This window comes from Panthera pardus, unplaced genomic scaffold (assembly GCF_024362965.1).
Source record: "Panthera pardus isolate Hobbes unplaced genomic scaffold, ASM2436296v1 HiC_scaffold_10, whole genome shotgun sequence".
Classification (NCBI taxonomy): Eukaryota; Metazoa; Chordata; class Mammalia; order Carnivora; family Felidae; genus Panthera; species Panthera pardus.
The window spans coordinates 51726640-51739700 of record NW_026526655.1 but is presented as its reverse complement, the minus strand read 5'-3'; the positions used below and the strand labels follow the sequence as shown (position 1 = coordinate 51739700).

General features: G+C 36.6%; 1 protein-coding gene and 1 long non-coding RNA gene across 4 annotated transcripts in view; one reads left to right on the top strand and one right to left on the bottom strand.

The window, feature by feature from the left end:
- Nucleotides 1–1017: 1017 nt before the first annotated feature.
- Nucleotides 1018–13061, bottom strand: part of LOC109274068 (uncharacterized) — a 63062-nt gene continuing 51018 nt past the window's right edge. The window contains exons 2-3 of the long non-coding RNA XR_002083435.2: nt 3592–3745; nt 1018–1109 (exon numbers count right to left, since the gene is read on the bottom strand). This is a non-coding gene — a long non-coding RNA (uncharacterized LOC109274068). The remainder of the gene's footprint in view (nt 1110–3591; nt 3746–13061) is intronic.
- Nucleotides 11420–13061, top strand: part of PPP1R1C (protein phosphatase 1 regulatory inhibitor subunit 1C) — a 124156-nt gene continuing 122514 nt past the window's right edge. Inside the window, exon 1 of one of the 3 annotated variants that reach the window (XM_019461285.2) lies at nt 11420–11853. In XM_019461285.2, the coding sequence (XP_019316830.1) occupies nt 11773–11853 (81 nt within the window). In that variant the 5' untranslated portion in view covers nt 11420–11772. The remainder of the gene's footprint in view (nt 11854–13061) is intronic. The other 2 variants (XM_019461296.2, XM_019461279.2) reach the window with 2 other exon arrangements.

The following is a 13061-nucleotide window of genomic DNA, read 5'->3' as shown; positions in this document are numbered from 1 at the left end:
GTCAATTATGCCACCTTGGAGTACTCCTAACACAAGGTTTATATATACATGTATAGAGTTTTAGGTTTAAAAAATCATTATGGAAAGAAAATTGGAACCAATATCTAGAGTTGGTTTGAATTATGTATGTGCTGTTTGTCACTCATCCCACAGGAATCTGAGATGGGTGTGCATATTAATTAAAGTAACATACAGAAGATTATACTGTGAGACTGTTTCTTACTTGTTATATCCATTTCAAATTGGATTTCACAGAGTATATTTGCAGGTAAGATAATGTTAAAACATTTGACAGAACCACCAAAAATTCAATGAAAAAATCTTATCTGCTTTTTTATGTCATTACAGAACTTAAGTTCTATTTTTGGTCACAAATTGTAACTGGAAGAAACTTTGGTCATGCCTCTTCTACAAAGATTTAGTATCCACTCTGAGATGTGATTTTTCTAGAATTAAGATAAATCTGAAGCATATCAATCACAACCTTACACACAGGATGGGCCCTTCCTGGAATTCCTCTGGGGAACTCAGGTTTTCTAGCTGTGTCCTGGGTTAGAAGAAACTGTGAGACAGTCCAAGCACGAAGGGGTGAGAGGGGAGATGAACTGAAGCAACAGTGGAAGGTGGCTTTTGGGTGTCAGAATCCCCTAAACTGAGAAGCACAAATCAGAACCCTCTCTGGTTCCCAGAATTAGGTTGGCGGCAGCAGCTGGCTGGGATCTACTTGATAGGCTACTAGGTACACGTGAGTATCCTTTAAAAGATTAAATACATTTTATTTTATTTATTTTTAAATGTTTATTTTTGAGAGAGACAGAGAGTGAGTGGGAGAGGGTCAGAGAGAGGGAGACACAGAATCCAAAGCAGGTTCCAGGCTCTGAGCTGTCAGCACAGAGCCCAAAACAGGGCTTGAACCCACAAACTGTGAGATCATGGCCTGCGCCGAAATAGAACGCTTAACTGAGCCACCCAGGTGCCCCAGGAAAGATTACAAAGATTTTAAAGTAAAGTGCCTCACCATCTCAGGAGTACAGTCTCTCCCTGTCTTCTTCAATCATTTAAAAATAATCTCTCAATAAAGGTAGGGCACAAAATGTTTTTCCTGATATCTGTAAAATGAATGAAAGGATTTAAGAGTCTACCAAAATTTTTATGACAATCAAGATTGTGCCTGACATCAATCAAACTAAGTTACAAGACACTTACCTTAGGTGACTCACAAAACCCTACTTAGAAAAATTATGAATCTAAAATCTTGGCAGTAATTGATATTGATTGTTCTCTAGCTGGCATTTGATGACATGTTTAAGGAACTAAATTGAAGACAGTATTTTACCTGGGAGTTATCTGTTGCCTATTTTGTTTTCTTCAGAATGTATTGTCCATTTAAATTTCTCTTTTGAAAGCCGTCTTAAAAAGTAACACTGGGCAGGACTTTGAGAAAACTTGTTCCTTCAAGCTTCTCTGACTGATAAGTATTATCTGAATATATTTCACACTTTGTCTGATCACATTTTTGTATGTATGTAATACCATTTACATTTCGAACATTTCTTTTGAGTAGAAGACTTGAAACTCCTTAAAGTTTAAGGAGCTTCATTTTCTTCTGTGTTAATTCTCTTTCATTCATTCATTCATACTATCATAATTATGCAACAATAAAAGTAAGGATATGTTTTACTTGTTACGCATAGCTTAGAGAATGAAATCAACAAAGCTAAACAAGAAAATAATAGTGGTCTTCAAGGAGATTATAAGAAAACAAATTGCTCCTGATGTTTTCCTAATTTCATTGTAGCTTATATGCATTATACTGCATACATCAGCAAGTATATTAGAAATGCTTTTGTGTAGTTACAGTCTTTCTTGCAATATTGCTCTTATAGGTCAATATAAAAGTGTTAAAAACTGTGTTCTTTTGCATTTAATAGGTGAAGTAAATTCAGTATGCTTATGGAAACAATGATCTCATCCAAAGCAGTTTGTCTTTAATTAAAAGACAAAATACCATTTTTTGAAAAACTATTTTAGTTTAATTTTTCTGATTTTAGGGAGTATATAAAATAATCTCTTTATACATGAAAATTAAAACCTTTTAAAGAAAATATTATTTTAAAAATTATCTTTGTTATTATGAAAGCTGATTTTTACTACAAAATTAATACTTGCCCATTATATAAAATACAGAAACATAAAGAGCAAAGATAGGATCTATAATCCCATCATCTGAGATAATTCCTAGTAACATTTCAGAAGAGGTTATCCCAAACATTTTTCTCACATCACACACAAAAATACAAATATGTGTCTATGTATATATATATCAATATGTGTTTTATGCATTGTACTTGTGTGTATAGGTGTTTGTGTGTATATACCCAAATAAATATGTAATGGAATTACATTAGACATACTTTTTTTTTAAACTTAACTGTGGTTAACAATACACCATGAAAAATATTTAATTACTGAAAGCCATACCAACAACCAAGAGTGTGATTTTATCTCACTGCGTCATCAAAAATTGGTAAAATGTGAAGAATTTTACAAATGGACTGTTTATGCATTCATTTCCTTATTTGTCTTAAGAGGAAAATTTCTATGGCCTCCTAGAAGGAAACTGGCCTACTATTTAGGAACCGTGAGTAGTAATTCCATAACAGAAAATAGACGCATAATCTGAAATAAATTGCCTACATTTTATTGTCTTCAATTTAAATTATATTTACATTTCTTTTTAAAAATTTTCCCCTCTCTCTTATTTTCAGCCTCTCTATTGGCCACCTCCTTGTAACACAGGATATACTCGAGTCTTGTTCATCTATGAAACAAACCTAAAGATCCCCATTCTCACTCTTGCTGTCTACTGTTAGGTCCTGTGTTTGAAGGAGGCTTTTTTTTAACTGCCATGGTGTTTTTTGTTTGTTTGTTTGTTTGTTTGTTTGTTTGTTTTGAAGGACTAGTTTCAATTTTTGTTTTCACTTAGATAATCTCTCACTCTCTCCCTCAGTCTAGTTACTAAAATTCAACAGATATTTTTTAATGATCACAATTACATCCTCTACCATTATTTTTTAGTGCTGATTACAATGCTCCTAAATAAACTATCTTCAACTTTGATTTCCATGTTATGATTCTTCCCTGATCTTCTTACCTCTATAGATTTTTGTTTTTCATTCTGTCTTGCCTTTTCTCTTAACCTTTGGGATTCTTAAAATTTTTGACTTCCTACTCTGCATTCTACATACGGCTTGGATTAATTTATCTACTTCCATGTTCCTAATTGCTTAATTGATAATAACTCATATATTTATATGTATATCTTTATTAAGACAGACCTTGCTTCTGAGTTATAAACACACATATAAAATGGCCAGCTGTAAGAAGTAATAATGATTTTAAAAGTAGCCAACAATTACTGAGTTTTGCCTCTATATCCCTGTTCCAAACTTAGTGCTACAAATAACAATCAATTTTCATCTAGATTCTATAGATCAAGAATTCAGGTAGGGTAAAGTGAGGATAGCTTATCTCTGTTCCATGATGTCTGGGGTTTCAGCTGGATCACACAAACAGCTGGAGGTGACTCACAGTTAAAGGCTGTAATCATCTGGAGGCTTCTTCACTTAATGTCTCATGGGATGGCTGTAGTGATTCAAAAGCTGGTCTTCACTGAGGCAACTGACTGGCGTCAACACATGACCTCTCCATATGGCTAGGGCTTCTCACGCATACCAACTGGGTTCTGAAAGAAAATGTTATAAGAGGGAGTATCTGGAGTGTAGACAGACAAGGCAGAGCAGGAATGCATTCTTTGCACTTTGATGTCATCAGCTCTGAAGACTCAAACAGCTGGGATGACTTGAGTAGCTAGGGACTAGAATGCTCTGGAGGCTTCTTAACTCACATGTCTGGCACCTTGACAAGGATGACTTGAAGGTTAGGCTCATCTGAGGCTGTCAGCCAGAGTGCTTACATGTACCCTCCATGTGAATCCCCCAACCTTCATAGTGCCGTGGCTGGTTTCTAAGAGGGAGCATTCCCAGATGGAGGGAGTCTCTAGAAAGTAAGTGTTGCAAGAGAACTAAGAGAAATTAGTATGGCCTTTTATGTATAGCTTCTGCAGTCATGCAGCATCACTTCCTTTGTATTCTATTGGTTACAGACAAGTCACTAAAGCCAGGCAGAGTCAAGGGCAGGGGAATTTGACTTCACTTCTTAATGAGGGAGCAGTAAGGGCACATTGCAGACAAATATGTGGAATGCTGCAACCATCCACATTTTAGTGCGTGATATCCCCATATGCAAAGCTGCTGAATCTAAACTATTAGACACATTCTTCCATTTATCTTTTCCCTTGTCACCATCCAATTCCATTAAATAACTGTATCTCCCTCTCTCCATCTTCACTACTATTTCTTTAGATAAGGCTTTTGTCATCCCTTGAGTAGAATACTATAATATCCTCAGATGTTCTCACCTTTGGTCTTGTACCCTTCCAATCTATCCTCCACACAGACATCACAGTGGCCATTCTAAGACTCAAGTCAGATCATAATACCCTCCTACTTAAATCTCTCTAGTTATACTTGTTGCCTTCACAGTAAATCCCACATTTCTTTGCATAGTATGCAATGTTGTCATGCCTATCTTCCTCTTCTCCAGCTCAGAGGTTAGCTGAAGCTAGTTGGGTTATGTAGCAATACCATGCATATACTGTTTTAGAGTGATTACCAGTGTAGAAATCACCGCCATGCTTACAGAAGGTAGCTTTATGTCACTGGAGTTGATTGTAACCTTGTGGATATGAGAGCCCAGCTTTCTATCTATTTTAAGGGAAGCTGGATATCTTTTATTTTTATTTGTCTCAAAATGTCATCTCAATTAAAAAAAAAATTATGTGTAGGCAAATAAAAACTGTTTGTGACCCAGAGTCACCCATCAACTTCCTACCAAGGTCTCTTTTCTATTTCCTATTACCTCTTTCTATCATAGCATCTTTAGCTCTATGCTGCTCACTTGTTTAGGATTTTGCTTTCTTCTCTTACCTATAAGTTCTCTGAAGGTTGAGACTTTATCTTGCTCATGTTTACGTCCCAGTGTTTGGCATAGAATAGGATGCTCAATACATAGTTGTTGGATGAATGAATAATATTTATGAAAATATTTTATAAATTAATACATTTTTATGTAAATTCAAGAATTACAATTTCTATAGTTCATATAATAATCATCTCCTCCAAATAAAAGGCAGGGGAAGAATAAAATTAAGCCATGGAAATGAATGAAAGTGAAAGTTACCAAAACAAATGAAAAAGGGGATGGATATGAAGAGAACCAAGAATGGATTCCAACTCTTCTTCCCATTACTCCTGTGCCTTTCCTGGACCTGAGCTAAAAATCTTCTTAATATTTCACCTGGCCTGACATTTCAGAGGTCCCATGGTCCACACCAAGCTGTGACTGACTCTGTCTTTGCATGCCGTTCCTTTGCCTGAGGAAATTGCTTCCTTAAGAGTGGCATGAACAAAATCCCATAGTCCTTCAGATGAGGCCCCAGCTCTACAAATCCCTAGAGTTCCCTTTCTCTCAGGTGAACTTACTGCTCTAGCCTCATGTTATGCACTTGCTGAAAACCCTTCATGAGCTTCTGATTTTCTTTAGTGAACCTGCCTCAACAAGAATAGAGATGAAACAATTGAGTGATGATCAGGAAAATATTATACATTAAACAACACAGTAGTGATTCTTCAGTTCAACACATATTGTAAAAACTGCATTAATTGATATGAGGATCCCAGAGTAAATCAAAATTTAAGTTGGAGGAAGTGAAGATAAAAACATGCAAACATAAAGCAATTAAGGAACAGTTTTAAGGAATATGGCAGGCACTAAATAAATAAAAGAATGTATCAATGATGTCAGCCTTTAAGCACAAGAGTGATTGCAAGTACATTTCTATAGTTAAGTAGTGTGGAGTTCAGATTTTATTGTAAGATTGCAATATAGTGAGCTTAATCTCAGGAGTCTTCTTTTAAGTGTAGAATTTGAAAAAAAAATTATATAATATTTTAAGAAAAATTCTGCATGTTTATTTATTTTTGAAAGAGAGATAGAGCACAAGCAGAGTGGGGCAGGGGGATGGGGGCGGGCAGGGAGAGAGAGAGGGAGACACAGAATCCGAAGGAGGCTCCAGGTTCTGAGCTGTCAGCACAGAGCCTGATACGGGGCTCAAACTCAAGAACCGTGAGATCATGACTTGAGCCGAAGTTGGATGCTTAACTTACTGAGCTACCCAGGCACCCCAAAATATAATATTTAAAATGGCATGGGTGAATTTAAAAGATGTTCTGAAGGAATTAATATGATTAATGATTTCTCTGGGAGAAATTTAATTTAAATAGGTATTGGGAGACAGTGGTCCATTTCATTTAGATTAGTGGTATCGACCACATTTTACAGAGGCACATATTTGTCTCTATTAGGTATCGGTGCTTTACTAGTAATTTGTCAAAACAATATTCAAAGTTTGGGAATTCTCCATCTATTTTCATTAAAAATAATCAAGAGGGGCCCCTGGGTGGCTCAGTTGGTTAAGCGTCCAACTTCGGCTCAGGTCATGATCTCATGGTCTGTGAGTTCGAGGCCCGCATTGGGCTCTGTGCTGTCAGTTCAGAGCCTGGAGCCTTCTCTGGATCCTGTCTCCCTCTCTCTCTGCCCCTCCCTCATTCATGCTCTGTCTCTCAAAATATGAATGTTAAAAAAATTTTTTTAAAATAATCAAGATTATTCTACACGATCCCAATAATAATGTCATTCTTGCTTGCATTATGATAGGCTTTCTTTAATGGAAGAAGTGAATAAAGTTACAGCTAGAGCTGAAGGAGGGAAGGCAGTGCATCTCATATATGCCTGCCATCGTCAAAGTGTTGAACACATGAGGTTGAAAACCATTATATTAGGGCTATAAACCTTACCAACTAATATGTATCTACACACTTCGATATGTTGTCTGCTTTTGTTCATTATGGTATTTTCAGCATTTAATGTAATCCTATATATTTATAAACGTGTGCAATAAATATTTGCTTTTGTTTTTGGTGATAGCCATCTGAATGTTAAATAAAATATCTCAAGATTTGTGAAATCAAGACATCTGAAACAGAACTTTGAATAGGAAGTACATTAAAAATTTTTTAAATTGTTTTATTTTCTTAGCAAACCTTTTTCTCTCCTCTCCTCTCCCTTCCCTTCTCTTCCCTACCCTTTCCTTTTCTTTCCTCTTTCCAAAAATAAAGCATTTGTTATATGTCAGGTGAATGCAATGGACTGAATGCTTATGTTCCCTCCAAATCCATATGTTGAAATCCTAATTGGTAAGGTGATGGTATTAGGAAGTGGGGCCTTTGAGAAGTGAGGTCATGAGAGTAGAGCCCTTATTAATGGGACTATTGTCCTTATGTAAGAGGCTCTGGAGAAATTCCTTGCCCTTTCAGCAAGGTGAGGACACAGTGAAAAGACAGCTGTCTAGGAGGCGGGTCCTCACCAGTCACCAAATCTGCTGGCCCCATGATCTGGGACTTCCCAGACTCCAGAACTGTGAGAAATAAATGTTTGTTATTTATAAGACACCTTGTCTCTAGTATTTTTTACAGCCGCCTGAACAGACTAAGACAAATGACAATTTATAAATGTCTACTGGAAATCATCAGATAAAGAAAAACTCCAGAACAGTCATAGAACTATATATCTATGGAATTTGGAACCAGTTAGGGTAACAAGGAATACCAATAGCTTCAGATGGCATCTTTGTATATGCGAGTACAACTGAGGTTTATATGAATGCTATGAACGAAAAAAGACAAATTGTGGTTGATATATACTCTTTTAAAAGGCATGAAAATACTGAATATTTTTTTTTAATATTTATTTATTTTTGAGAGAGAGAGACAGACAGAGGATGCGTGGGGAAAGGACAGAAAGACAGGGAGACACAGAATCCGAAACAGGCTCCAGGCCCCAAGCTGTCAGCATGAAGCCTGATGCGGGTCTTGGACCCACAAAGCATGAGATCGTGACCTGAGCTGAAGTCGGATGCTTACCTGACTGAGTCACCCAGGAGCCCCTGAATATGTTTTAAGTGTCCACTTAAAATATCAAAATAAAAGCCTGGCATGGTGCTTAAAAGGTTGAACTGTAGTCTTGGGGAAAATTCACTATATTGAAACATCTCATTTCCTGACAATATCAGATAGGAGATTCCTAAGTAGAATTATTTGGTAACTACTACTTGGCCAACCTTATGCTTTTCTGGATATGTTTAAGATAGAACAGAAAAGGGTTTGCAGTGTAGGAGGGGAGGCTGAAGGAACACATAGGACGTTGTAGAATAACATAAAAGTACATATAAGTAAATACTAGGAGAAGAATGAAAGGAGTGGTGCATCTTATCTGGAGAATCTGAGGGTGACATCCTAAAGAAGTACAGTCAGAGGATGAATTCAATTTGGAGAAAAGGAGGGAGGGCAGGAAAGCTTCCCAGAAAGGTAGGGGAGGCCACAGAAAAGCTGGCTGTGGGGTCAAGTGCAGCCTGAAGGGGCTGTGGAAAATAGGGTCAGAGATTATAAAGTAAAATTAGGAAGGCCTAATGGACTATTCTCCTAATGTACTACCTTCTTTATTCACAGTATCACTTATCTTGAAGAGAGACTACAGTTATTGCTTGTTCTAGAGGCATTTTTAATCTTTAATGATAGAACCCATTACTTTAAAAGAGAGAGAGAGAGAAAGTAAAACTGTCTTCTTTCAAGTCAGCTTGGTGACAAAACCCCCAACTCTAGAGTTTCCATTTTATTCTGATATCTAACATGAAATGTAAGATCTTGATTACTAGGATCCTATAATCATGCTACTTTCTTTCCTTTTATTCATATGCCATGTCATCTTAAGATCTCTTACCACGGAACTTGAACCGGTAGAACATCTAACCATTGTAGGTTCTGGTACTTTCCACCACCTTCTCTGTAGGCCCTTATAGAATAGCAGCCATCTGATTAAAGCCCAGGCTCTAGGCAAAATTGATTGCATTTGAATCCTGTTTCTGCCAGATGACTTTGGGCAAATTATCTAAATTCTCTGATTCTGTTTCTTCATTTTAAATTAAAAATGAGGACAGCGATAATATTTGCCTGAAAGGATTATGAGTATTAAATAAATTAGTGCAGATAAAGCACTTCATATAGCACCTGGCATGTGCTAAGTGTTATGTAAGGGTAGGCTATTACTATTATCTCTAACAGGGAGAAAAAAATGTACACCTAATATTTAGTATAACTATACTGCCCACATAAACATATTAAAGTTTTTGATTATTTCAAATTTAAGTTGCATTTTAAGTGATACTTGAAATAGCAATTTAGCTTGAAAAGGACCCCAAGGATCTTTTAACACAGTTTCTTTTCTAATGCCATAGCAAAAGGCCTGGTATGGAGTAGATGTACTATCTACTCAATAAATATGCACTATGTGAATGAGTGACATTGTGAAATGCTAAACAGAAAAGATAAACTGGTAATTATTATACTAAGTAGTGGTTAAGCTGAGTGCTTTGGGAACACAAAGATGAGTCTAGACCCTCTGTGGATAGAAATAAATTTTACTTTATCACCTAGTGTTCTGATTGGTATCAAAATATTCCAAATAGGCAGAGAGCCTAGAAAATTCAGATTAAGAACGTACATCTTCAAGTCTTTTGAAGTCTAGTTTAAAAAAAATACTAGCTCTCTGAGTAGTTATCATGTACTGGCCTTACAATGAGCTCTTCTAAAGAATTAATTCATCTAAAACTCACAAGAAGAAAGTTCTCTTCCTGCCAAGTTGATAAACTGAGTAAGTAGCAGAGCCAGGGTTTGAACCCAAGGCTGCCAAGTGCATGCTCGAAATTACTCTGCAAAGTGAAGTTCTGGATTGATTATTCACTGGAAATACTGTCTTGTTTTCCTTTTGTATAATTTGAAGAAATAGTCAGAGAAATTTACTTCATTAATCATATTGATTCCGGTTCCACTCCGGGACTTTGTAAACGGTAACACAAAATGTAATTTCTAAGTTTCCCTTTGACACTGCAAGGATGAGTGCATCACAAGATGTCTTGCTGGTCAGCACTGTTCTCTGACTGAAAGTGCTTTCACATCCACATCTTCATTTGCTTTTTCCCCTAGTGGGTATAGAAAACTACTTGAATAATGCATACTACTTTCCATATTCCTTCAACAGAACACCACATACTTCAATCATTAAGATGGATTCCTAGTATGGACTCAGAATTTAAGCAAAAGAAAGAAAACCTCATTTGTAAGTGCCTGGTATAATATTCAGTGTCTAAATGTATTATATAAATGCAAAAACATATTAAAAATCTAATGTTCATCAAGCAAAATCTTTCAAATAAGAAAGTAGAGTACTCAAGTTCTCTCTTGCATTTAAACAGCTTCGTTTTCAGGCTACCTTCACAAATGGAGTTGAACGCAGGAAGGCCATCTAGCTATGCTGCTGCCTCCCCTTAGATATTAACAGATGTGGAGATCAGGCCACCGTCTCCCTCTACCTTCACCACTACCCACCATGACCATTATCCTCTATCATTCTGGAGATAACCCCTTTTATGCTTTTTTTTTTCAAGTCCTTTTCTTTACATATATCCCCACTATTGACAATAAACCACAATGATGGATCATTAGGTTGCCACTAATGTTTTCTAGTCACTTCTGTATTCTTCCAAATCAGAGGATATAACTGGCTCCACCAGGAAATGAAATAGAGGTCATTACAGCAGCAGTGACTTTCAAGCTATTTGCTAAATTTAGCTGTCCAATACTTTCCACTCTAATGAAACTGTGAACTACAATTATAGAATGCTGGAACAGAACAGGAGCTTAAAGGTCACCGAGTCCGATCTCATCGTTTTTCTGATGAAGGTTTGGGGGGCCTAGACATAGCCTGTGATTTGCCTCAGGGCACAGAGCTTATTAATGGTAGAGATGGAACTTGAACTAAAATCTGCTCAGTCCGGGACGACAGTGTCCTTACTATACCACAGATAGTCTGCTTCCCATGGTCAGTCTTACCTAACCAGATCTCACAGCGTAAATATACCTGATATTATTGGTTGTGGCTTACTGTCTGTGACCATTCATCAGTTTGGTGGCTGAATGTGAAATGGCAAAGGTGTCTGACTTACAAGTTGCTACAAGAGAAATGAAATGATTTCATACCCAAACCCTGCCCCCAACCGTATAAACTTCCTGCTTTATGTTCATCAATAATGAATGGCCCATCCCTGCAATACTCAGAGGGAGCTTACATTGCACTTTTGAGCAGCCGGTTAGTAATGTACAGTGGATAGAGCCTTTCTTTCAAATCCCAGGGCAGCGGGTCCTTCAAGGCTAGCATTGCATTTTCAATTAGCTGCTGAGTGAATGCTTGGCATGTGTATTAGTGAAGAAGCACACAATTAGCTTATTGTTCCTTTCTGTATTGTGCTGAGAGGTTCCAAGGGATTGGTGGGGGAACAGGCAAGCCAGCCATCACTGCGGAGTTGAAGAAGGGATTTACTCAGACCTCCGCATCTTCACTTGCTCGCTCTGGAATTACAGCTATTTATTACGAAGTGCCCTGTGTGGCTGGGTGGAGTGTGCCTGAGGAAAGACATCCCAGACATCACCTGGGGTTAGTCTTTCTGAGCCCTTCACGTCTCTAATTCTCATCATTATCATGGAGCCCAACAGTCCCAAAAAGATACAATTTGCTGTGCCTTTATTCCAGAGTCAGATTGCTCCTGAAGCAGCAGAGCAGGTAGGTGGGGTTGGGTGGGGACCAGTTCCTGTATCTAAGGTAACATGGACATAGGTTCTTATTAACCGAAAGCTTTTCTGCTTCTTGAATCTGCCTCGTTGTGACGTTCCACGCTATGTGAACAAGAAATAAGTTGGTTTCCATATGGCACTTGTATTTGAGTTGCATTGGGTGACCTATTGGCTAAAATGCAGCACTTCGTGTGATAAAAAATTAGCCCCAGTTAAGGAGAAAAATGCTTATATTAGTGATTCAGATTTGGATCCAGAAATCTGTTTGCTTTTGCTTACTAAATTAACATGTTTAACATTCAGAGAAACTTTAAAAATTCTCAGAATTAGCAATCTTTTATTTCATTATTTATAAAATAAAAAAGATTCATCTAACAATGAAAACATTAAACCTTGCAATAATTTCAGATTATAGGGTTAATATTTTTTAAAGACTTTTCATTATATATTCAAAGCAGTAATTATATGTAATACACGATAGACAGGATTTGTAGGTGTATGTATAATTTAACACATTTTATTCAGACATTAAATAGTAGCAAACATTTACCAGATTCCTTTTCTATGTCTAATATATCTATGTATCTATATTTCTATATTTCTCTGTCTCTCTCTTTCATGTAAGATTGATTTACATGTATCACCTTTCATATTCGGATTTACTTAGACTCTTGATGCAATGGAACCACTTAAAAGACCATTTGTGGTAAAATTACAACAGTAGGGGGGCAAAAGCAGATACAATTTATGGGGTCATCAATCTAATTCATTAATTTCTTAAAGTCTAAATTATCCCTGAATCCTTTTACAAATACTTTATACAAAGTCTTAAAAATGATTACTGAATCTAGGGCTCATAACTTTCTAGGATATTTTGATAACCTGAAGTAGATCATCCAGATAAACATAACCTTGAACATGTATCTATGTTGAATGGGACACTGGTTCTGTCCTGGACAAAATGTCATTGGTAAATTTTATCTTCTGTTCTACTGACATAGACTTTAAGAGTTTACCTGTATGTTTAAGAAATCAAGAGCACGTTAGAAATTCTAATCTTAATATGCTTCTGTAACTCTTAACTAAGAAAAAAACCTACATCAAACCTATTAGTTTTAAATTAATTACTCTCATAAAATCCATACTCATTCTTTATTTGTCCTAAATATTTTACTAGAAAATAAGAAAGCCTTATTA